Source organism: Vipera berus (genome assembly GCF_964194415.1).
Source record: "Vipera berus genome assembly, chromosome: 1".
Lineage (NCBI taxonomy): Eukaryota > Metazoa > Chordata > Lepidosauria > Squamata > Viperidae > Vipera > Vipera berus.
Window position 1 is genome coordinate 335,839,220 of NC_138202.1, and position 25,471 is coordinate 335,864,690.

General features: G+C 40.9%; 1 protein-coding gene across 1 annotated transcript in view; it reads left to right on the plus strand.

The window, feature by feature from the left end:
- The window catches only part of OTOF (otoferlin), a gene marked incomplete at both ends in the record, with an annotated part of 185,511 nt that overhangs the window by 128,752 nt on the left and 31,288 nt on the right, over positions 1-25,471 (plus strand). The window contains 16 exons of the mRNA XM_081312999.1: positions 2,440-2,663; positions 6,131-6,239; positions 7,663-7,846; positions 8,949-9,069; positions 9,200-9,300; positions 9,917-10,007; positions 12,684-12,800; positions 13,461-13,613; positions 14,586-14,775; positions 15,285-15,409; positions 17,089-17,223; positions 17,774-17,935; positions 19,729-19,848; positions 21,061-21,222; positions 23,884-24,046; positions 25,198-25,268. Coding sequence (XP_081169125.1) covers positions 2,440-2,663; positions 6,131-6,239; positions 7,663-7,846; positions 8,949-9,069; positions 9,200-9,300; positions 9,917-10,007; positions 12,684-12,800; positions 13,461-13,613; positions 14,586-14,775; positions 15,285-15,409; positions 17,089-17,223; positions 17,774-17,935; positions 19,729-19,848; positions 21,061-21,222; positions 23,884-24,046; positions 25,198-25,268 — 2,228 coding nt within the window. The remainder of the gene's footprint in view (positions 1-2,439; positions 2,664-6,130; positions 6,240-7,662; positions 7,847-8,948; positions 9,070-9,199; positions 9,301-9,916; positions 10,008-12,683; positions 12,801-13,460; positions 13,614-14,585; positions 14,776-15,284; positions 15,410-17,088; positions 17,224-17,773; positions 17,936-19,728; positions 19,849-21,060; positions 21,223-23,883; positions 24,047-25,197; positions 25,269-25,471) is intronic.

The following is a 25,471-nucleotide window of genomic DNA, read 5'->3' on the forward strand; positions in this document are numbered from 1 at the left end:
GGAGTGGAAGAAATGGATTGAATATATCCAGAACAAATATGGGACTAAAAAGTTTCATTTAGCATTTGAATAAGTCTTCCTTTCTATTTTCTTTTTTTTTTATATGAAATATTAGTATTGCTTGTAGTTATCTTATATGAGCTAGAGAGTGATAGATTTAAGAATTTATTATTGGTAGCAAATGGATGTTTATGATTGGTTTTTTTTTTGTTTTTATACCCTGTACTTAGCTCTGGGAAGTTGGGGGGGAGGGGGGAAAGGGGGGGAGGGGTAGGGAGGGATAGGTAGGGGAGGGGGAGGGGGGGATTGTCAAAGATAAAATGTATTTTAAAACTTTTCAATAAAAAAAAGAACCATTTATATAAAATACAATAGAAAAAATGAAACATTCAAATACTATGACAGAAGAATCTACTATTCAACAAATATTGACATTTGAAAATCCAGAAAAGACATCGACAACTTGGAAAAAGGAAAAGGTTTCTTATACAACTCAGAAGGAACTAGAGGATCTAGAAAAAGAACAGTTGGATGAGAAGATAAACAATTCAGAACAACCACGTCAATATGGAAGAATAAAGAGACGAGCCACTAGATCTATAAAGGTAAAGGTTCCCCGGACATGCGTGCTAGTCGTTTCCGACTCTAGGGGGCGGTGCTCATCTCTGTTTCAAAGCTGAAGAGCCAGCGCTTGTCCGAGGACGTCTCCGTGGTCATGTGGCCGGCATGACTAGACACCAAAGGCGCACAGAACGCTGTTACCTTCCCACCATAGTGGTCCCTATTTTTCTACTTGCATTTTTATGTGCTTTCGAACTGCTAGGTTGGCAGAAGCTGGGACAAGTAACAGGCACTCACTCTGCTACACGGCACTCGGGATTCGAACCGCCAAACTGCTGACCTTCTGATCGACAAGCTCAGCATCCTAACCCACTGAGCCACCGCGTCCCTCTCAAAAACATAGTGACTGGATGGTTTTGCCAATATCAATTAATATACATGATATTACAAGGAGACTGGTTCGATGACCCAAAAACAAGGACATGGAAGATGATTTGGCAAAGGACAAAAGCCAGAATAAGACTCAAGAAGAATGGAGTTTCGACCATCTTATTGAAATCCAAAACAGAATGTACTTAAATAGATAAGATGTGCATGTTGAACACAAGACATTGTTATGAACTGAGATAAAGAAAAAAAAATGGTCATTACAATTTAGCAGTATAAATACTAATAGCTAATTTGAATATTGATTTGTGCATAAAGGTCATGTAAAGGTGAATAATGTAGATAAGCTAAAAACTTATTATTGAAAGTAATAAATAGGTCTATATGGAACGTTAAAAATGAAAATTATTTATTTATTTATTTATTTATTTTATTGGATTTATATACCGCCCTTTCCCGAAGGACTCAGGGCGGTTTACAGGGTACTTAAAACACTGATACAAAAATTAAAAACAATTAAAAAGAATTAAATTTAATCCCTTAAAAATATAAAAACCCCAATTAAAAACTCTCAGCCTGGGCCGGGGAGCTCGAAGAGCCAGGTCTTCAGGTCCCGGCGAAATGAACGAAGGTCGGGGGCGGTCCTAAGCTCCGCGGGCAGCTGGTTCCAGAGGGCAATTATTGGTTTAAGCAAGAGATAGCAGACACAAAGAGGAAGAGAGGAAGCATTAAATACTGAAATAAAAAGAAATTTTGATTACTATTTAAAAAAACCTGAAAACTAGCAAAAAGGAAGAATATCATATTGTATTCTCAATTTGTTGACATAAAGGGTGAGAAGTTAAGCAGACGGGATGTGTATTTCGAATATTAGATTTTGTGAGGAATGGTGAGAGATGAATTGGGAGTATATTAAAAATTTTGGGAATGATTAATATCAAATGTTAAATCTAAATGTTAGTGGAAATTAAAATTGAAAAATATATTAGGTCATTGATTGTCTAAAAGATTGTATCTTAAAACAACTAGAATATGTGTAAACTAAACATGGATATATGTAAGAAAGTTATTTTTATGTGATTGATAAGGTAAAACTTGTCTTTTAATTTACAAATAGACAGTATATATGAAGGAAAAAAGAGGAAATGTTTATGGTAGCAATCTGGAAATCTGTACTAATGATATCTATTACTACTACTCAGTCACCACGTTGCTTTTCAAATATGTGAATGTAATATTAGAAAATTAATAAAATTTGCAAAAAAAAGAAAGAAATTACCAGACCTCTGTTGAAACCCAGAAGAAGAAAAGGTAGCAAAGGCTAGAGGAAACAATATGGAGGAAGATAGATAGTTAGAAGACTTACTAGACATTAGTATCTAATACAGTATAACAGGACTATTCTGGCAATATGTGTTGCAAATGAACCAACTTAATTGTTAAAAGCTGTTTCAATATGAGCATTTATCCAATTATTTTTATCTCTACAAGGTTTCTTGCCCACATTCGGCCCTGCCTGGGTAAACATGTATGGGTCCACCCGCAACTATACTCTGATGGATGAGCACCAGGACTTGAATGAAGGCCTGGGTGAAGGGGTTTCCTTCCGAGCCCGTCTGCTTCTTGGTCTAGCAGTAGAGATCTTGGATACCAGCAACCCTGACATCACCAGTTCCACAGAAGTTCAAGCTGAATTAGCAACTCCTGTCACTGATGTATGTTTCCTATGCTGTAATAACTATAGTATCTAATGTTGTCAGCAGGGCTTTTTTTGTCATAGAATGCTCAGAATGGAGTTCCAGCACCTTTTTTGGATGGAACCTTGTAGGGTAGGCAAGGCGGGTTGTATGATATGTGTGAGTTCCAGCACCTTTTTCTTTTACAAAAAAAGCACTGGTTGTCAGTATTATCACACAATCAAATTTACTGGGGAAGCCTTCTTTCCATGGACTTTAGTCCATTCTTTATTGCAAATAGCTCTGTTTTTCAGTGTGAACCAAGAGCTGTCATATTGAGGAAGACCTAAGAAAACAACAGAGTTGTGTTTCGGCAATATGGCCAAGAGGTGCTGTATGTCTGGAGTTCTAGGTTTGATTCGTCTGAATGCACAAACCTAAACTCAGTTCCCAGTTAGTCATAGTTGGTTTTAAAAAGCCAAAACAATTCATTACTAAATTGCATGCTTTGTGTGTACTCCTTGACATCCTCCCAGGGTTGGCGGTTGAGTTCCCCAGACTTATGGTTCTGGGGGACTTCAACCTGCCGTCCCTGGGAGGTTCATCGGGGTTGGCTCGGGAGTTCATGGCCTCCATGATGGCTATGGACCTGACCCAAGTAATTCAGGGCCCAACTCATGGGGGGGGTCACACACTCGATCTTATTTTTTTATCTGGACAGTGGCTAGATGATCTGGGAGGGGGGATTTCCAGCTATTATACCCCTGTCATGGACCGATCATCACCTCCTGTGGCTGACCTTTCATTTTGCCACCCCCCGTCACCGGGTTGAGGAACCGACCAGGTGGTTCCGCCCCAGGCGCCTAATGGACCCTGAACGGTTCCAGGTGGCGCTTGGACCTGTGCCTGCCATTTTCGCTCACAGCCCAGTCGGTGCCTTAGTGGAAGCCTGGGAAAGGGCAGCCACTGAGGCACTCGACGGTGTTGTGCCCATGAGGCCCCTGTCCCGACGCAGATCCCGGCGGGCTCCATGGTTTTCTGTGGAGCTCCGGGAGATGAAGCGTCGGAGACGGAGCCTAGAGAGCTGCTGGAGATCCAGCCAATCTGAATCTGACCAATTGCAGTTAAGAACCTTTACGAGGTCTTATCTCGCAGCGATGGAGGCAGCAAAGTCCAATTACTTCGCTGCCCTCATCGCGTCCACAGATAATTGCCTGGCCACCCTGTTTAGGGTGACTCGCTCCCTCCTTAATCAGGAGGTGAGGGAGGAGCCCTTGCAGGGTTATGCCGAGGAGTTTAGTCAGCATCTGGCAAACAAAATTGCTCAGATTCGGGCCGGTCTGGACTCTGACTGGGTGGAGTCTGACAGGGGGGAGGCAAGCGGTCTTGGGAATGTTATCTGGGAAGAATTCGACCCTGTGACTCCGGAAGAAGTGGACAGGATCATGGGGAGGCTGAGTTCCACCACGTGTTTATTGGACCCATGCCTCTCCTGGCTGGTGTATGCAAGCTCGGGAGGGGACACGAGGCTGGCTCCAGGCAGTAATAACTGCTTCTTTGAAGGAGGGTAGCTTCCCTGCCGCCTTGAAGGAGTCAGTGGTGAGGCCCCTCCTCAAGAAGCCTGCCCTGGACCCGGCTACTTTGAACAACTATCATCCGGTCTCCAACCTTCGCTTTTTAGCGAAGGTTGTTGAGAGTGTGGTGGCACATCAGCTCCCTCTGTTCCTGGAGGAAGCTGATTATCTGGACCCATACCAATCAGGCTTTAGGCCCAGGTACAGCACGGAGATGGCATTGGTCGCACTGGTGAATGATCTCTGGTGGGCTCGTGACAGGGGTTGTTCCTCTGTCCTAGTCCTATTAGACCTCTCAGTGGCTTTTGATACCATCGACCATGGTATCTTACTGCGGCGCCTCAGGGGGTTGGGAGTGGGTGGCACTGTTTTACAGTGGTTCTCCTCCTACCTCCTGGGTCGTTCGCAGTCGGTGTTGGCAGGGGGGCAGAGGTCGGCCTCGAGGCATCTTGTTTGTGGAGTCCCTCAGGGGTCAGTCCTCTCGCCCCTCCTGTTCAACATCTATATGAAGCCGCTGGGTGAGACCATTCATGGTTTTGGGGTGGGGTATCATCAGTATGCTGATGATACCCAGCTTTTTATTTCTACCCCAAATCAACCCAGTGATGCCCTCGACGTGATGTCCCATTGCCTGGAGGCGGTTAGGGTCTGGATGGGGAGGAACAGGCTTCGGCTCAATCCCGACAAGACTGAGTGGCTATACATACCGGCATCTCGGGTAACCCAGTCTATTCCATCTTTAACTATGGGGGGTGAGGTGTTACCCCCCGTAGATAGGGCTCGCAACTTCGGCGTCCTCCTGGACTCACCGCTCAGTTTGGAGGATCATATAGGAGCCGTGACCAGAGGGGCTTTTGCCCAGGTTCACCTGGTGCGCAAGTTGTGGCCCTATTTGGACCGAGATGCCCTACATACAGTCACCCATGTGCTCGTGACCTCTTGAATAGACTACTGCAATGCTCTCTACATGGGGCTGCCCTTGAGGACCACTCGGAGGCTCCAACTGGTGCAGAATGTGGCCGTGCAAGTTGTGATGGGGGTCTCCCAATACTCCCATGTAACACCTCTGCTCCGCGAGCTGCATTGGCTTCCAGGTGTTCTCCGGGTGAGATTCAAGGTGCTGGTGATGACCTATAAAGCCCTAAATGACATGGGTCCGGATTATTTACAGGAGCACCTTCTGCTGGCGTCAACTTCCCTTCGTCCTGTGCACGCCCACAGAGAGGGCCTCCTCAGAGTGCCGTCGGCCAGGGAGTACCGGCTGGCGGCCCCCAGGGGGAGAGCATTCTCTGTGGGCATGCCCGCCCTCTGGAATCAGCTTCCTGTTGAGCTCCGGATGGCTCCCGACCTTCACTCTTTTCGCTGTGACCTGAAAACCTGGTTATTTGAGCTTGCCGACCTGGACTGAGGGATTGGGATTTAAAACTTTAGAATTTGTCTTGTTGGGGCTAACTTAATTTAATTTATTTTTTAACTTTGTATACCATGTTTTAACTGCCCTGTACACCGCCCCGAGTCCTTTGGGAGAGGGGCGGTATATAAATCCAATAAAATCAATCAATCAATCAATCAATCAATCAATCAATCAATCAATCTCTGGTACATTCTCATAAATAAAAAGAAAAGCTTACTAGGTAATCTTTTGGAGTTGGTGAACTCCTCTAAAATGTTGAGAATTGTTATGGATACTCTTATAAACTGCCTGTTCAGTAAGAATTTGTTTCTTCACAATATGTCTCCCATGTCTCCCTGTTTCAAGAAAACTGGTGGGCATCAAAGGGATTATTTGCAGACATATTGCCGTCCCTGGTACCATGTTTTTACCTATGACATTGACCAATGATCTAAATTAATATGTCACAACTCATTTACATAGGTTGAAATCCTTCACTATATTTATAAAACCTGCTGTGTTTATATTCCACACCACAGAGCTGCACAGGCAAGATGGAGGAGTTTTTCCTCTTTGGATCCTTCCTGGAGGCTACCATGATTGACAGGAAGAATGGAGACAAGCTAACCAATTTTGAGGTCACAATAGGTTTGTGAAGGAATTTTGTTAAGTATGGAATGTGGCTTTAGGAGGGAGATTTGCTTTCTGTGATACCATACAAGCAGAACTGAAAGTATGAAATGGCTTTTTCAGGAATCTGAACAAGAAGGATGAACTTGCATAATTGTTTCAGTCTGGAAAATGCTTTTTCACTATGAAAAATTGCTGAATTCCTAAACTCCTGAAAATGATTGCAAATTTATAGTTAGATTTCATTTTGTAGGTATTCTAAACTTCTGCAAATAGAATTGATTAAAGATGCCTATGTTCAATATACTATACTATAGTTACTATGCAAGACAAAATCAGATGTTTCTATCTGACCTTCAATAGACGGAACTTAAGGACACATACTTGTATGTGTACTTTTTTCCCAATGACACCCCCTTAATAAGAATTGCCATCTACAAGGAAGTGTGCTTAGGACAGAGCGTACTGTATTCCTTTTGCATTTTAAACTTTACATTGATTATATTTCTAGTAAGTTAAACATCCACAACTCTGTTCATTTTATTACATTATTTTCAACCCTTCAGTATTGTTTGAATTTTTTATGTATTCTTCTTCCCATAAATATATTTCTGGATGAAACTGTGGCTTATAAAATAGGTAAAATGAAAAGTCCTCACTGACTCTCTCACTCATCAAGCTATACTTCAACTTTAGTTACTATTTTTTTTCAAATATTAAAACAGGATCATTGGTAGAGAGAAATATTTGACTAAAATATGCATATTGATATAAATGGTTTAAAATGACATATCAAGATGTCAGGGTTTCAAATACGAATTTGTACCATGATTTCAGTAACATTGCTTCAGGGTGGTCTGTGGTGGCGGCGATGATGATGGTGGTGGTGGTTCTTGATATAGGATACAGATATGATTCTGATGTGTGATGAATTGTATAGGTGATTTTGAAACTTGCCGTCACCATGACTGTTCACATTATTTTTTGTCTGAGTTTTTTTGTGATTTATATTTCAATCCTTCTGATGCAGCTCAATATAAAAGCTATCCAGATGTGGAGCATAAGAAAATATGAATCACTTTCAACATTGAATAATGACAGGGGAGCATGATCAAGAAAATTGTCATGTTCTTGAGAATGATTTATGTAATATCAGTCTTATTCACATTTTAGGTTCTATGTTTCTTCCACTTCCTATCTGCTGGCTATATATAACACTAATCCATTGAAGTGTAACTAGGAAATCTCACTTGACAATGTTATCCCAGAAACTCATTTCTTGAGTTTGGGCATTATGGTAGTTCTCTTTATGCCTAAAAGCATAATCCAACTTCTGGGTATATCCAAGATATCATGATATGATTCGGCAAGGCTCTAATCAATGGTATAATCTTTCCATTCTTCATCCTGCAGAATCTGATTCCTTTTTCTTTTCTCCAAGGCAATTATGGCAATGAAATTGATGGCATATCCAGGCCCAGCATCAAGAAGAGGAAAGATGGTGGGGATGGCAATGAGGAGGAATCTGAGCTGCTACAGAATGACAGTGATGAGGAGTCCAATATTGATGGGGAATTTTTGTCAGTCTCTACTTCTCCAGCCATGAAACCATTGATTACTGACAGGCAAGTGAGCTTGGCCAGTCTAAAAAGAGGAAGACTATAGGATGCTTGATTGGGTGTTAAGCTGTATATTTTCTTTTCTTTGATTCAGAGATGGGGCAAATGATACTGCATTTCCCCATCTTCAGTACCATGTAGGAGAAATGGCAAAAACCCAGAAGACTTTTGTGCTAAGACTTTGTCACTATTGCATTTACATTTCTTTTGGTAAAAGACCAGTGGAAGAATCTTCTGATGTGTTCATTATTTTCCTATCTTGGAAAATTTTTGTCCCAGTTTCCATGTAGCACAAGAGGTACAGTAAGTCTTTGTCTTTGACTTGCAACCACAACTGAGCCCCAAATTTCTGTTGCTAAGTGAGACATTTGTTAAGTGAATTTTGCCCCATTTTACGACCTTTCTTGCCACAGTTGTTGAGTGAATCACTGCAGTTGTTAAGTTAGTAACATGGTTGTTAAGTAAATCTGGCTTCCCCATTCACTTTGCTTGTCAGAAGATCACAAAAATTGATCACATGACCCTGGGACACAGCAGCCGTCATAAATATGAGTCAGTTGCAAGCATCTGAACTTTGTCCATGTGACCACGGGGATGCTACAACAAAAGTGAAAAAACAGTCATAAGGCACTTATTCAGTGTTGTCATAACTTCAGTCACTAAATGACTGAATGACAAGAGCCTTGGTGGAGCAGTGGGCTAATGCCTCCTTAAGTAACACCAGCTGCCTGCAATTAGTGCAGGTTCGCGTCCCACCAGGCTCAAGGTTGACTCAGCCTTCCATCCTTCCGAGGTAGGTAAAATGAGGACCCAGATTGTTGGGGGCAATTAAGCTGACTTTGTAATAATGCCGCTTGGGGGTGTGTGTGTGAAAGCCCTAACAAGCAGGCATATACATAGAATGAAGGCTACTGCTAAGCTTGTAAGCCGCCCTGAGTCTTCGGAGAAGGGCGGGATATAAATGTAATAAAAATAAAATAAAATAAATAAATAAATGAAATCTTGTTAGTTGAGGACTACCATTATTAGAGAAAAGTACTAATAAATGGGGGGAAAGGCTATTGTGATACAGATTGAAAATATGTCCCTCTTTCTCCCGCTATTACAGGAACTATTTTCATTTACCATATTTTGACAAGAAACCTTGTATTTATATCAAGAGTTGGTGGCAGGACCAGAGACGACGTTTGTACAATTCAAATATCATTGACAAGATTGCAGACAAGCTGGTGAGTACCTGCAAACGAGACAGGAGGGGGAGACGAAGACGGGGTGGGGTGGAATTAAATGCCTCTGGAATGAGTAGTGCAAATCTCACACTCTAGCACTGCCTACTGAAAATCACTTCTGCTCCTTTAGGAAGAAGGCCTCAATGATGTGCATGAGATGATCAAAACTGAAAAACCACACCCAGAGCGCCGTCTCCGAGGAGTGCTGGAAGAACTGAGCAGTGGATGTCTGTAAGTCAGGAAAGGGGATTGGAGATGGCCAGCTGCCTCTTAAGACTCTTGATTCAAATAATTAGTGAGGTTTATCTCCACTATGGCTCAGCAGTTAAAGATGCTGAGCTTGTCAGCTGGCAGCTGGGGTTCAAGACCCAAGCGCCCCACAATGGGGTGAGCTCCCATTACTTACCTCAGCTCCTGCCCACCTAGTATTGTGCCACTTCAAAATTAATTTTATTCGAAGGACCCTCTTTGAAAAATACAGAAATTATTGTATAAATAAGTGCTAATTGAGCATTAATTATGGAATATAAAATATTTTCAAGTGTTTCTAAGAGCAGAAGTAAATGCTATCTTGGTACATAATAACTACAGCCTGGCATTTGGGAAAACAGAGGAATTCCAAGAAAGAAAGAAGAGCAGAAAGGAAGATGTATCTGTCCCATTCCACATCTCCTTTTTCTGTCTATTTACTAATCGTGCACCCCCTTACCCACCCTCATTTTCTATCGCCAGTAAATTTGGTAAGATTCTCCTTTTCCATTTAATAATCAAATATTAAAGGATAAAAGAATGAGGACTGAATTTTGTGGTCATAATTTTCTTTTTTCACAAAATCCTCTTTCCGCAGGAGGTTTGTGTCTCTCTCCAACAAAGATCAAAACCATTCCTCCCGGACACGTCTGGACCGGGAAAGGCTGAAATCCTGCATGCGGGAACTGGTGAGCTTCCTTCCTTCCTTCCTTCCTTCCTTCCTTCCTTCCTTCCTTCCTTCCTTCCTTCCTTCCTTCCTTCCTTCCTTCCTCCCTTCCTCCCTTCCTCCCTCCCTCCCTCCCTCCCTCTTTCTTTCTTTATTTCTTCCTTCCTCCTTCCTTCCTTCCTTCCTTTATTTATTTATTTATTTATTTATTTATTTATTTATTTATTTATTTATTTATTTATTTATTTATTTATTTATTTATTTATTTATTTCTTATACACAAAACATTTCATAGTGCAGAGTCAAGACACTGGGTTAGAGATTCTACTATATATTCTACTATATATCAGCATATTTATGGTACCTTACAATCATTGGATAGCCTCTTCAATTAATGTTGGATAAAATAGGCCAGAGGGTCAAACAATTTATATTGATGGGCCTGAGAACTCATTCTCTCCTCCCTCATAATTATCAGCTGGGATTATCCACACAGTAGTGAACACAATCACCATAAAATGTTGCTCACAATGTCTTCAGGTAACCTGGAAGAATATGATGGTCAACAGTTCTGATGGCCACTGAGAAATGTAGGACAAAGAAGGATCACTCTCTAAAACTCTAGCCATGTGAGAGGTTATCCATGCAGGTAACTAGTGTAATTTTTCTCTGAATATAGGCTTGAATCCAGATTGCCTATGGGCAAATAAACGTTTTCCAGGGTTCTTTGTAAATTGCTTTACTATCACCTTCACAGACTTCCCCAAGAAGGGAAAATTAAAAAAAGATGGTAGTTCTCCTAATTCGCAGGGCTGGACTATTGGAAAGGGAAACAAACTGGTGCCTCTTTCAAGGCAGACAATCTCTCCCTCATCTCACAATGAATCTTCTTCTCAGAAGTTTTAACCAACCTGGGAAAACCTTGTAGATGGCAAAACTGGCCTAGGAGAAAATCGAATCCATGTTCTTGAAATCCACAGGCTCACGCCTCCCAAGTATTGCAAGTTATCACTTTTGGACCCTAGATATCTGCCTTTTAAATCAAAGAGATTATCAACAATTATCATCCACCAAAGTCCAGCTAAAGAGTTACAATCCCCATTTGGCAAATAAAGACAAACCATTAAGAGAACTTCTGTCCAGTGTCCTTTTTGCATTCATATTCCAGTGAGCAATTTTAGACACCAACACCGCTGCTTTCTGAATCACTGGAAAAACTACTAAATATGAGTCTCAAATGTGATCATGCCAGATTCATGGAGCAAAATCATTTTAGGAATACACTGTAGAACATAAATTATTATTATTATTATTATTATTATTATTATTATTATTATTATTATTATTATTATTATTATTATTATTATTATTATTATTATTAATTTAACTTATATACTGCCCTATTTCCGTAGGACTTAGGGCAGTTTACAGGGCAATTAAAATCATACCATACAAAAGTTAAAAAATTTAAAACAGTTAATTAAAACAGTTAATTAAATTTAGGGCCCAAAATTTAAAAAGTTAAAACATTAAAACCCAATTAAAACCCCTCAGTCTAGGCCCGACAGCTCAAAGAGCCAAGTTTTCAGGTCCCGGCGGAATGAGCGGAGGTCGGAGGCAGTCCTAAGTTCCATCGGAAGTTGGTTCCAGAGGGCAGGCGCACCCACAGAGAAGGCCCTCTCTGAGAATCACCCGCCGGCAATCCTTTACTGGCGGTACCCTAAGAAGGCCCTCCCTGTGGGAGCGCACAGGATGATGGAAAGTTGATGCCGGCAGCAGGTGTTCCCTCAGATAATCCGGACCCAAGCCATTTAGGGATTTATAGGTCGTCACCAGCACCTTGAATCTCACTCGGAAGGCAACCAGAAGCCAATGGAGCTCGCGGAGAAGAGGTGTTACATGGGAGTATCGGGGAACTCCCATCACAACTCACGCGGCCGCATTCTGAACCAGTTGAAGCCTCCGAGTGGTCCTCAAGGGCAGCCCCATGTAGAGACCGTTGCAGTAGTCTAACTGGGAGGTCACGAGCGCATGGGTGACTGTGCGTAGGGCATCTCGGTCCAGATAGGGCCGCAACTGGCGCACCAGGCGAACCTGGGCAAAAGCCCCCCTGGTCACGGCTCCTATATGATCTTCAAAGTTGAGCTGTGAGTCCAGGAGGATGCCCAAGTTGTGAGCCCTATCAACGGGGGGTAACACCTCACCCCCCATCCTTAATGATGGAACAAACTGGTTAACCTGAGATGCCGGTACGTACAGCCACTCAGTCTTGGCAGGGTTGAGTCGAAACCTGTTTCTCCCCATCCAAACCCGGACCGCCTCCAGGCAACGGGACATCACGTCAAGGGCATCACTGGGTTGGTTCGGGGTGGAAAGAAAAAGTTGGGTATCATCAGCATACTGATGATACCCCACCCCGAAACCACGAATGAGCTCGCCCAGCGGCTCATTATATTCCTTAAGAATGTACTCTGGTGTCTATTTGGATTGAATAAATCTTAAAATCTTTTCTGTTAGAATAACCTGAGGATAGTTTAGATATTAATAAAGAATATAAAATAGAAGCCATTGTTTACATGTGGTCAGAAATAGGCCCAGGTACCTTAGGCGCATCCACTTCTAAATGCACATTCTTGTAGTCTTTTGTCTTGTCTTTCATCCTCTTTTCTTTTTCTCTGCTTCTTCTTTCACCACACAGGAAACGATGGGTCAGCAAGCTAAGACCATGAGATCTCAGGTTAAGAAGACCACTATCAGGGACAAGTTGAAGCAATCCCAAAACTTCCTACAAAAGCTGCGGTTCCTTGCAGATGAGGTGAGACTTAGTTTCATTAGTTCATAACTTTAACTCCCTTTAATATGTGCACCTTAACCCTAGGTGTCAAGGATGGTTTAGGTCTGCAGGTGCATATGGTGTCCTGCTCCTTGCATCACTGTTTCCGTTTCAATCAAGGAAGGAAATCGCTGCAGATTTGATGGTGCAACATCCCTGTTATGGGGACAGCTGCACCAAAACTTTAAACCTCTGTCCTGAATAGGAAGGAAGATGTAAGTGTCTATGGAGCTTCTCAGGCATCCAGGTCACAGTTGTTGTGAAAGTGCTTTTCCAAAGTCAGCTGGACTTTGTTTTTTCCTTGAAGATGTTTTACTTCTCATCCAAGAAGCTTCTTTAGTTCTGACCTAGGTTTTTGTTGTTTAAGAAGCATTTGGGACCTTTTAGGTTGTGATCCCAGGCAAATCAATGATTCCATTTACATGTGGAAGAAGGCCAAGTGATTGTTTGGGTGACCGAGTAGGAAATCCATCTTAGAACAATGAGAGAATGGAAACTAACTTTTTCCCAAACTAACTTTTTTGATCTCTAGCAGAGTCCCACAGTTGAAATGGGAAAACAAATGGATTTAGTGAAGTGTAGGTGCTTTGTTCATCATGCTCAACAATCTATGTCTTTCTCCTCTCTGCCTATCATTTTCAGCCTCAGCACAGCATTCCTGAGATCTTCATTTGGATGATGAGCAATGGCAAGCGCATCGCCTATGCCCGCATCCCCTCCAAGGATATCCTGTACTCCATTGTGGATGAGGAAACAGGCAAAGACTGTGGAAAAGTGAAGACGGTTTTCCTAAAGGTGACTTAGCATGTCCTTTTCTATCTGACTAGCATGTGAGAAGCATGTGTGGGGGGGGAAAGACGGAGGGATATAAATTTCCCAGGATATCATGATCCTCCTTATCCACAGAATCGCTTGTTTGTAGTCTGACGGCAACAAGGGCCAAGGCAGTTCTGTGCTTTCAACACAGTTGTGTGAAACAGAATTTCAGCTGAAGCTTTTCACATCCCAGAATTGTTGAGAACTTCATGATATAGTATGTTAGGAAATTGAGAAGGAAGGAAGGAAGGAAGGAAGGAAGGAAGGAAGGAAGGAAGGAAGGAAGGAAGGAAGGAAGGAAGGAAGGAAGGAAGGAAGGAAGATAGAAAGATAGAAAGAAAGAGAAAGGAAGGAAGGAAGGGAGGGAGGGAGGGAGGGAGGGAGGGAGAGAGAGAAAGAAAGAAAGAAAGAAAGAAAAAGAAAGAAAGAAAGAAAGAAAGAAAGAAAGAAAGAAAGAAAGAAAGAAAGAAAGAGGAAGGAAGGAAGGAAGAAAGGAAGGAAGGAAGGAAGGAAGGAAGGAAGGAAGGAGAAAGAAAGAAAAAGAAAGAAAGAAAGAAAGAAAGAAAGAAAGAAAGAAAGAAAGAAAGAAAGAAAGAAAGAAAGAAAAAACTTGGAAACTGGTATTTTTCCAACTCCAGGATATTTTCATCATTTAAATAATATACTCATTTGATAAACCCAAAATGTTAAAACATGTTTAATTGTGTGGTTTACTTTTGAGCATTTAAACACATAAGAAGGCATTTTAAAAAAAATCAACCCAGTGTTTGGATTACAGCTCCAATCATCTCCATCCAGTTACAGATTTAATGATTTTGCTAGTGTTTTGGGGTTTTTTTAGCTTTGGATTAAATTGTTTCAGAACTCAAAGGTAGGAAGGAATAATTGGGGAGGGTTCTGATAGAATGTTGGAAACACACCCTGTTCAACCTTTCTCTTCCTTTTTTTCAGTTACCTGGGAAAAGGGGATTTGGGCCAGCCGGCTGGACTGTACAGGCCAAAATGGAAGTTTATTTGTGGCTAGGACTCAACAAACAGAGGAAGGATTTCCTCAATGGCCTACCCTGTGGCTTTGAGGAAAAGAAACTTCCTGCGGGACAAGGTCTCCCAACTTTCCCACCCATCAGCCTCCTTTATACCAGTAAGAAAATATCCCCTTTGTTTTCACTGGGACAGGTGGGGGCCCCTAAGTGCAGGCTTTCTTGTCTCTCACAATGGTGAAGTGAATACCTTTTCTAAGATAAAGTGATGCCTCCTGCAGTTCCAGGTCCCTGGGGGGCGGGGGGGGGGACATCTCATTTTGGCATTAGCTGCTTCCATGTTACTTGAATGGCATGCTAGGTTAAGTGAATGTGGGACCAGTTTTTTTTGGCACATCACAGCTCCATCTTCCAATATACTGTTGGGTTTGTTCCAGCATTTGCCATGTAAAAAGGGGGCACTCTGCCTAATATTGTAATGGGGCTATATCTGAGATATATATATAGTCAGCATTATTAAGGTGCCTGATTTTCTAGGTATAAATTTTGAAAACTGGTCCCTGGTTCAAGGCTATTGCAAAATGATTTCATTTTTTTTCTTTTCCCCAAAATCTAATTCTGCCTCTGTCTTCCTGAATGTACTAAATAATCTTTGTCCTTTCCATCGCAGAGAAAAAAGTCTTCCAACTCCGAGCCCATATGTACCAGGCCAGAAGTTTGTTCGCTGCAGATAGCAGTGGCCTTTCTGATCCTTTTGCCCGGGTTTTCTTTATCACTCAAAGTCAATGCACCGAGGTAAGATGACGGCTGCCTAAGTCAAGAAGTGTTGTTGCAGGTCAACCTTTTCCACCACTGGGTATGCTGGGTTATAATTCCTATAAACTCCATTTGGTACACATGACAGCTGTGCTAACTAGAGTAATTGAAGTTATATTCTACCACATCTGGAAGGTGCAGGATGTAAAAATTCTATTTTAGGTGGTCTTTTAGGGTATTTGCAAGGTCAAAAACGTTGAGATGGTGTCTTCAAGGGTGTGATCAAAACTTTGCTTAATTTTTACCTGCATCAACCGTGCAACACTGCAACACTGCAACACTGTAGTCTATGCCAGAATTTTGAAGTGCATTTGCTTGATGGTTGCCTGAGGGTGTGCAGAATGTGTTCTCAGATGCTGTTCAAATGTTATTGGCTACATATTCATTGGGCTGTTGGAGTTCATTCATTCATTCAATTAGTACAGCTGGCCATCTCAGTCAATGACTGGGCAGCTTACAAGTCAAAAAATAAATTACAGTTAAAACACTAAAACATTTTTAAATAATAAAAACAATGTACTCATTCATCCTTCTAAATCCGTAAATAACTTGGGACTAATTCTTGATCCAATAATTTCTCTTATGTATTCTTTCTTCTACTCTGAGGAAAATCAGAAGTCCTGTTTCATGGTTCTCCAGCCATTGTCAACTCTGGTGCAGCAATTGCATGCCATTCCCATGTCATCATAACATCCCTGATGGTTTTTGACTGTACTACTAGATCCAACACAGGGGGCATGTAGTGTGTCATTTTGATAAAACAATGTCATCTGGTTGGGTGAAGAAAATAGCCCCTCCTTCATGGAATACCCTCCTGAAAGAGATTCAGACAACCCCCAACCCTGTCAGTCTTTCATGAAGGCCAAAAAGACCTGGCTTTTCCCCCACCTGTGAATGGAGTCTGCTGTGATGTGGGGATGGTGGAATATATGGATAAGGCATTTGTTATAGTGACTCAGTGTTCTTCTTTTAACTTACTTATGTATTTTGTTGCTATTGTTATTATTATGGTAAGTGGACAGTCATATATGTTTGCTGGATGGATAAATAAATAGTAAAAAATCATAGTTATTCTAGAATTGCCATAAAATATATGTCTATGAATGCATGCATGCATGCATATGTAACTAAAATAACAGTAAAAAAACAACAGCATATTTACAACAACAACAAAATGTTTCAAAACTTTTTCCCAATTCCATGCTCCATTCTATCCCACTCTTCTTCGTCTGCTTGTTTCCATGCATAACAAGCATTTTCGTTCTCTTTGGACCGTTTGACATCTTTTGTTCCTTACAGATGTTTCCCCGTATAATTAAAACTAATTATACATGGTATCCTTGGGTAAATATGCTTTCAGTGTATTATGATATGCTCATTATGAAAGCCTTTTGTATTTCTCTAGAAAAAGAATTCCATAATTAAGATACGACCACAGAAAACAACTTGTCTGTGAACCAAAAAAAATCTGATTGAAAAGGGGGTCAGAATGCTGGGCTTGGTATAATAACCTTTAAATTTCAAATTCAAAACAAAGTGGATGATTTCTGTTTTATGTTAACAAACAAACAAAAAACACCTTGTAGAACAGAAACCAAAAGAAGATTTGTTGAAATGAAGAAGAGACATCTTTAATCCTTTGCTACCTCCACTTCCAGGTCTTGAATGAAACACTTTGTCCTACCTGGGACCAACTGCTGGTGTTTGACAATGTTGAGCTATATGGGGAAGCGCATGAGATGCGGGATGACCCTCCCATTATTGTCATTGAAATCTATGACCAGGATACAGTGGTAAGAGAAGAGCAAGGCCAGTAAGGCAATTGGGTCTCCCTAGTCCATAAAATGAAACAGAGGTTCTTTTTTTATATAAATTCAGAAGCTCCCAGTAAGAGTGTCTCCTGCTATCCCTCATTTTTGTTAATACAATTTGATATATTGCTCTTAGATGACTAAACTAGATAGTTAGCAGCAGGGTCATGTCCAGGATCCTGTTATATGTGTAAAAATATTGTAAGGAAGGGACAGTTCATTGATGAAAAACAGCATCACTCCTGCACTGCTGTCCCCATAGGCATTTCTCCCAGGCATTTATTTTTGAGGCTAAGATGAAAAAAGTAGCTTGTCTGGCTACTTTAATCCTGAACTTTTTGTCAACTGTTTTTTTCCCCTGAGGGTGGACTGGGGATCAAGATGTAATAGTCTTTACCTTGATGTTTTGAACAAAAATTCATCACTGGAGGTTTTTAAGAAAAGACTGGACAGCCACCTATCTGAAAGGGTTTATGATCTCCTGCTTGAGCAGGGGGTAAGGATTAGGATGATGATTTCTGTATATTTTCAGGGGAAGGCTGACTTCATGGGACGAACATTTGCCAAACCTGTGGTAAAGATGTCAGATGAGGAATATTGCCCTCCACGTTTCCCACCTCAGTTGGAATATTACCAGATCTATCGGGGTAACTCAACTGCTGGAGACCTACTGGCTGCCTTTGAACTCCTTCAGGTAATGGAATGAACTGTGGTATTTTAGAGCACATCTGGATAGTATCAGGCTTAAAACCTCATTAGACAAACTCATTTGTTTCAGAGTTAATCCTGGGGTGTAAACTATTCTGGCCTGAGGGAAGCGGATAGGACCCAAAATGGGATGGGAGTTGTATCCTGCCCTATCTGAGATATTTAGTGGTAGTGTTTCATATTCTCTCCTATTCTCTCATCTCAGTTAAAAATATTTTATTTATTTTTATTTTATTTTTATTCCATTTATATCCCGCCCTTCTCCGAAGACTCAGGGCGGCTTACAAGCTTAGCAGTAACCTTCATTCTATGTATATGCCTGCTTATTAGGGCTTTCACACACACCCCAAGCGGCATTATTACAAAGTCAGCTTATTGCCCCCAACAATCTGGGTCCTCATTTTACCTACCTCGGAAGGATGGAAGGCTGAGTCAACCTTGAGCCTGGTGGGATGCGAACCTGCACTAATTGCAGGCAGCTGGTGTTACTTAAGGAGGCATTAGCCCACTGCTCCACCAAGGCTCTATGGTGGATTAAAACAAGAAAAGGCACTTACTTGTCTCACTGGATAAAATAGGGCATTTGTGAAAGAACAAGAGGCAAAATAACTAAATGATACTTGCTATCAAGATAACCCAAACTTCTCTGCAGATGGATTGCATAGAGCAAGCCATAGAAATGGAACCCTGATAGGACAGGATCTTATAAATATGAAATGTTATTTCATTTCTGAAATCGGTCATTTGCTTTTCCATCTTCTTTCCTATTTGAGAATAGTGTTTGTTTCATGGATCTGCCTATTTCTCTTCCCCTGTCCCTCCCTCATATCCATGTTCTTAGCTTCCTTATAATGAGAAAGGCAGATCTTGCTGGTGGTCACCAATCATTTGTGCTACAAATTAAGATGTTTCTCAAATTGTCTAGGCTGTTAAGATCGAACAAACTGCTTCTTGTTATTCCTTCATGTCTCTTAGCCCAAGGATCTATTTGCATCATGCATTCTGTTTATCACTTGTTCCTTTTATTTTGTATCTTTTGTTCTTTTCCCTATAATAGCTACGCCATTGCTTGTTACCGGCCTTTTTCATCTTTCAATTAACTTATTTAAGTCCCAGATAAGCCATTGTAATTGGATTTTCTAAATTAGCTAAAAATAAAGCAAGAAGTAGTAATATAATTTCTCTAAAAACAGAATTCTGTGTGTGTGTTGTGTGTGTGTGTGTGTAAGATAGTTTAGACCAGTGATGGCGAACCTTTTAGAGACCGAGAGTGAGTGCCCAAACTGCAACCCAAAACCCACTTATGTATTGTTGGGTGCTGGGTGGGCGTGGCCCATTGGCTGGGTGTGGCCCATTGGGTGGGCGTGGCCCATTGGGTGGGCATGGCTGCAGTGGTAATGGCAGACTGGGTGGGACTAAAAAGTTCAATCAATCAATTCCAACTTTACGAGATCTTTTTTTTCCCTGTGAGAAGTTGAAATTGATTGATTGAACTTTTTTTTTTTTGCACACGGCAGTGGAGGCCTAAAGCAAAAAGGTTTTATAAAACCTAGCTGAAGGCCTAGGACTGGGGCGACAGTGTGCTTGCCCACTGAGAGGGCTCTGCATGCCACCTATGGCACACATGTCATAGGTTCGCCACCACAGGTCTAGACCCCTAAATCATAAGAAACTTATAAATGAAAAACTACCTTCTCGACAGACAATGCATCATGCTTGCAAAGAATAAGAAGCTAAAAAAAAATAGAATCTCTCTCATATCAGCTTTCTATCTTCCAGATTGGACCAGCTGGGAAATCAGACCTGCCTCCCATTGATGGACCCACAGATATGGACCGGGGTCCTATCTTGCCTGTCCCTCTGGGGATTCGCCCTGTTCTGAGCAAATACCGAGTAGAGGTAATGTGAATTCTTTTGATAACTATTGTGAGTTTGTAAGTATCTCTTTAGCACAAAATCCATATAGCAGATCATAAACTGGTGGCTCGCTTTGGAAAACTGTTTTTATCTATCTATCTATCTATCTATCTATCCATCTATCTGTCTGTCTGTCTGTCTGTCTGTCTATCTATCTATCTATCTATCTATCTATCTATCTATCTATCTATCTATCTATCTATCTATCCTGCACATTTCCCCTATAAGGCGATTCTAAGTGGTTTTGTGAACTGGCAGAGGTATCTTGCCTTTATCTTCAAAAGCAGAGTTTATTACTGGGCACAGATTTGCAATCTTCTGTATGTTTGTGTGTGCTTAGATTTTTGTATATATACTGTATGTCCCCACATGAAGTCACATGAAATAAAACAAAAAGAGAGCTTGGAAGATATAATTACATATATACAATCATGAACAAAAGCATCATGGACAACTTATGAATAGTAATTTAGCTGTGAGTTAAATAAATATCAGAGCAAGAATTTCAACAATTTAGAATACATTTTTTGAAACCTTTAACATTTCGGCCCTTGTTTTATAACTAACTAAATGGAGGCTTTCCTTTCAATGCACATAGGAGTTTTAGGGCAACAGTGTTCATTATGAGGAAATTGGTCCATTGTTTCTTAAGCTCCTTAAGTTTCCTGGTAACATTTCTTACATTGTCTTCTTATATTTCTTAAACATGTATATTAATTGGATTTGCATTGTTTGAATCCTTGGTTTCTTTGTCTTTTTGGTGTTTCCAGTTGTCTAACCATTATAGAAAAGGGACGCGGTGGCTCAGTGGGTTAGGACGCTGAGCTTGTCGATCGGAAGGTCGGCAGTTTGGCGGGTCGAATCCCGAGTGCCGCGTAGCAGAGTGAGCGCCTGTTACTCGTCCCAGCTTCTGCCCACCTAGCAGTTCGAAAGCACGTAAAAATGCAAGTAGAAAAATAGGGACCACTACGGTGGGAAGGTAACAGCGTTCCGTGCGCCTTTGGCGTCTAGTCATGCCGGCCACATGACCACGGAGATGTCCTCGGACAAGCGCTGGCTCTTCGGCTATGAAACGGAGATGAGCACCGGCCCCTAGAGTCGGAAACGACTAGCACACATGTGCGGGGGAACCTTTACCTTTACCTTTAACCATTATAGACTTCTCTTTTAATCTCTGATTCAACTTTCTTCTAGATTTTGTTTTGGGGATTGAGAGACCTGAAGCGAGTGAACTTGGCCCAGGTGGATAGACCTCGAGTGGACATTGAATGTGCTGGAAGAGGGGTCCAATCATCTCTCATCCAGAACTATAAGAAAAATCCCAATTTTAGCACTTTGGTCAAATGGTTTGAAGTGGTGAGTTTTTCTCCCTTCTTGGAAGCAGCATAAGGAAGAAGGGAATTGAAAGGACAGCCCTGATGGATCCCAACATAATCTAATCCAGCATTCTGTAGGTATCATTTTAGATGCTCACAATGAGGTGGCCTACTCCCACTGTTGCATTCTGAAATCCATGGAAAGATAGAAATTTCATGTCCTGTCCATCTTCTTATCCTTTCCTAGGGCTTCCTTCCCAGCATATACTGACCCCATTCTCCATAATGTGAGCATAGTAAATGGCATGAGGCTGAAATTTTAGACTATGTGGAATACATGTGCTCTTGCAATATTTCCTAAGGTTTTCCTATTGTGAAATGACACTGAAAAGCATGACATTTGTGTAACCCTCACTCTCACTTCCCGGACAGTAGTAGAATACTTGTAATTCAAGGACATCACATATTTCTTTGGCTATAATACTAAAACAATGTAGGTGAAAAATCAGATTAGAAATTCAAGTACATTTCTCATAAGACGTTGGTGGCCTAACTATGCCCAAGGCAATAACAATGTTAAGGCTAACCAGATATCGGCCTGACCCATATCTATTTACCAAAGGCTGGTTAACTGGTCTTGGAAGCAGACAATGTTTTGATGAGTTGCAGATTCAGCTGTGTACAAAGCTCTCACTGATCATCCAATAGACGTCTTTGGCAGAGAATTTGATCCTCCTTGGCTGCAGCCTTACTTTTACATACCTGGCAAAGGCCCCTTAGAAATAAGTAGGTTTTACATTTAAGACATGCATAGAGCTGTGCTGTTAATGCAGAATCTGATTATAATTTTACTGCCAAAAGTGGTATGCAAATATTTATACTTACAAATAGCCATTATATATAAAAGGAAGGATTCAAAAATGCATTTTATATCTTGCAGCATTAATCTTACAATAATAGCTTTCATACCCTTCAGCAATAAATAGTTCCCCAACCCCTCCCCCCCAAATTTAGATGTCATAATTAAATCTTAATTTACTCAGTGTAATCATATTCTAAATATCAAATTCTTATGAAAATTTGGCAAACTTCATATTTGGCATAGATTGTATCATTCAGCACAAGGCAAAACACTTGATCAGCTGGTCAACAGCTCAACCAGGTTAGATATGCATTAGGTATGACAAGTTGACCTCTCTTAATAGCTGTTTGAGTATCCCCAAAATTTCTGTTTGAAAGTATTTTAGCTCACTCTGGCAATGATTCTTGTACATAAAGAAGAGGAGAGCTGACTAATAAGAACCAGAAAACAAACAATGAACTCTCCAAAGGTGCAGAGGATCTATTGAAGTTTATTTTCCCAGTCCCTTAAGCATTCAGAAACTGGGTTTGAAAATGAGAACAGACTTTTAGAATTTATGCAATCCAAACTAAGAATTCAACATTCAAAATAACGTACTTAACCAAGGAGACAAACTCTTCAGAAGTTGCAGTTTGAAACTTTCTCTTCTGCTTTCTCAACAATAGTCACAAAAAAGACTGTTATGAAGCCTGTGAGGAAGATTTTACAGTTTAAGGAACCAGCTCTCTTCTGTGCCTCAATACCTTGTTGAATCAAGCCAGGCAGTGTAAAAGAGTGATGGAGTTTGTTTGTACAGGCCTGATAAGGTTAATTCAGCAGGTATTTTCTCTGGAGATTTCTATTTGTTAACCTCTGTATCTATCATCTTCCTAAACCTTCTTCTCTCACACCTACTCCTTTGTCAGAACAGCTTTAATGCTCCATAGCATTAAGAGTCTACTGTACAGCTAGTCATATTCTGCTGCTGTGATTTACCTCCCCCAAAGTCTGGTGTTTTCCCTTCACTATTCTCATTAGAAAGTCCAATTATGTTATGAATTTGGAATATTCCAAATGTTATAACTAGTTACAAATACCATACATATCAGGGAAAAAACTATGGGAAAACCTTAAGAGCTATTGTGAGTATTAGCCAAGGTTATTTATTTATTTATTTAGATTTATATACCGCCTGTCTCCAAGGACTCGGGGCAGTGTACAGGGCAATTAAAACGCTATAAACAATACACAATGTATAAAAATTAAAATAAGATTAAATCAAATAGCCCTAAACAATAAATACATTCTAAAATTTAAAATTTCTAAAATTTAAACTCTAAAATCCAATCCCTCAGTCCAGGCTGGCCTGTTCAAGCAACCAAGTCTTCAGGTCGCGGCGAAACGAGCGAAGGTCGGGAGCCATCTGGAGCTCAACTGGAAGCTGATTCCAGAGGGCAGGCGCGCCCACAGAGAATGCTCTCCCCCTGGGAGCCGCCAGTCGACATTCCCTGACCAATGGCACCCTGAGGAGGCCCTCTCTGTGGGAGCGCACAGGGCGATGGGAAGTTAACGCCGGCAAGAGGTGCTCCCATAAATAAGGTTAGCAGGCTAAAGTTCTTCAGATGTTTAGACAACTCACTAATCTTGCCGGTGTTAACCATGCTAGCTAAAACTAATGGTAGTTGAAATCCAAAACTTCTGGAGAGCATTCAGGATGCCTATTTTAGCGATACAGACAATATATTAAGCTTGCTAAATCCATAGCCTTTATTTATAAAGCAGTTTTGTTGTTTCTGTGCCTCTTTCTTAAATACCAGAACCTGATCAATATCCATGACTTGTATTTATTTTTATTTTCAGGATCTGCCTGAAAATGAACTCCTACATCCACCCCTCAATATTCGTGTGGTGGATTGCCGTGCCTTTGGGCGTTACACCCTTGTGGGAAGCCATGCTGTCAATTCTTTACGGAAGTTCATCTATAGACCTCCAGATAAGAAGTCTCAGCACTGGAGCACTGCAGGTAGGGAATCAAAGAGAATTCATGCTATGGGAATAGATGGCAGGAGAAGATCAACTTATGGACTGGTTGTCCTCATTGGCCAAGGGCATGACGTATTAATACATTCTAAGTATCCAGATGAAAAAAATAGAAGAGAATATTTGTAGCTCAGGGTTCAATTGTGGAGTCCTTGGTGCTCTCTGAGCATGGTTGTTTTCTAGCAAATGTTTCCTTAGCAAACTAGGTAACCTCATCAATACACTGCACTGGTGATGGTGATGTTACCTAGTTTGATAATGAAATGTCTGCAAGAAAACATCCAAGCTCAGAGAGCACCAAGGAATCCAGATGATAGTTTGCTGGCACAGAAGAAAATGGGAAATCTGAGGGTGAATGGCAAATTGCTCTTCATAACAAGATGTTGAAGAGATTATGTTTAAATCTCACAACAGATAAGGTTTCTAGCTGAGTTCAGTCAACACTCTAAATTTAGTTGAAATAGGATTGAGCAAATTCAGTGTTAGGAGATATTGTCTTAAGCACATTATGTGAATTAGTCTCTAATAGCAAAACATAATATAATTTATTTGTTCAGACACAGAAGATTATGGGAACATTTAATTATATTTTGTTATTTCAAGTTTTATGTTTTAGTGTGTTAGGAGAGTCGTTCTTATGTTAGCCTTAAGAAACAAAGATGTTGCATATCTATGACTTTGCTTCTTCAACCTAACGTGACAATATTGATAATGGCTATACTTAAATTATTCCAATATTTGGCCAAGAGATATACTCAGTGGAATTACAAAATCAGCTATGTAACACAAAATGATTGTGGTGATAGATGAGCCCATCACATTGACCACATATATTCAATGTTTTGCTTCTTACTATTGTGAGGGTTTTTTTCCTTTTAAACCCCAAGTTCCTCCTCAATTTCTTCTACATTTTTTCAACCAGATTTTCATTCTTCAGTGTTATCTACTTTATCTCATCTTCAGACAACTTCCATACTAAAATATTTCATATATCTGTGCTCTCTCTCTTTCTCTTTCCTGTGTGTGCCTATTATGCACTCTTGTTTTTTCCCTATTTATTTATTTTCTGTCCAGCTAAACTTATGAACGCCTATGTGACTCTTGCAAATGGGGGGCCCTACTCTCACCCCACAGGTGAAATTGTGGTTAACATGGAGCCAGAGGTTCCCATCAAGAAGATGGAGACCATGGTGAAGTTGGAAGCGGTAAGAGGGGTCAAGGATGAGTTACAGAAGTCCTAAAGGGTTTGATGCATGGCACCCAGAAGATTGAATCTCTGAACAGTCTTTCATTCAAATAATGAAGTCTGGGTTTGGTCCTTTCCATCTGTCTCTTGTTTTTCTCCTTCTGCTCCTATCCTTGTTGGAAAATTGCTGTGTGTAATTTACAGCTCAGTTTACATTCAGCA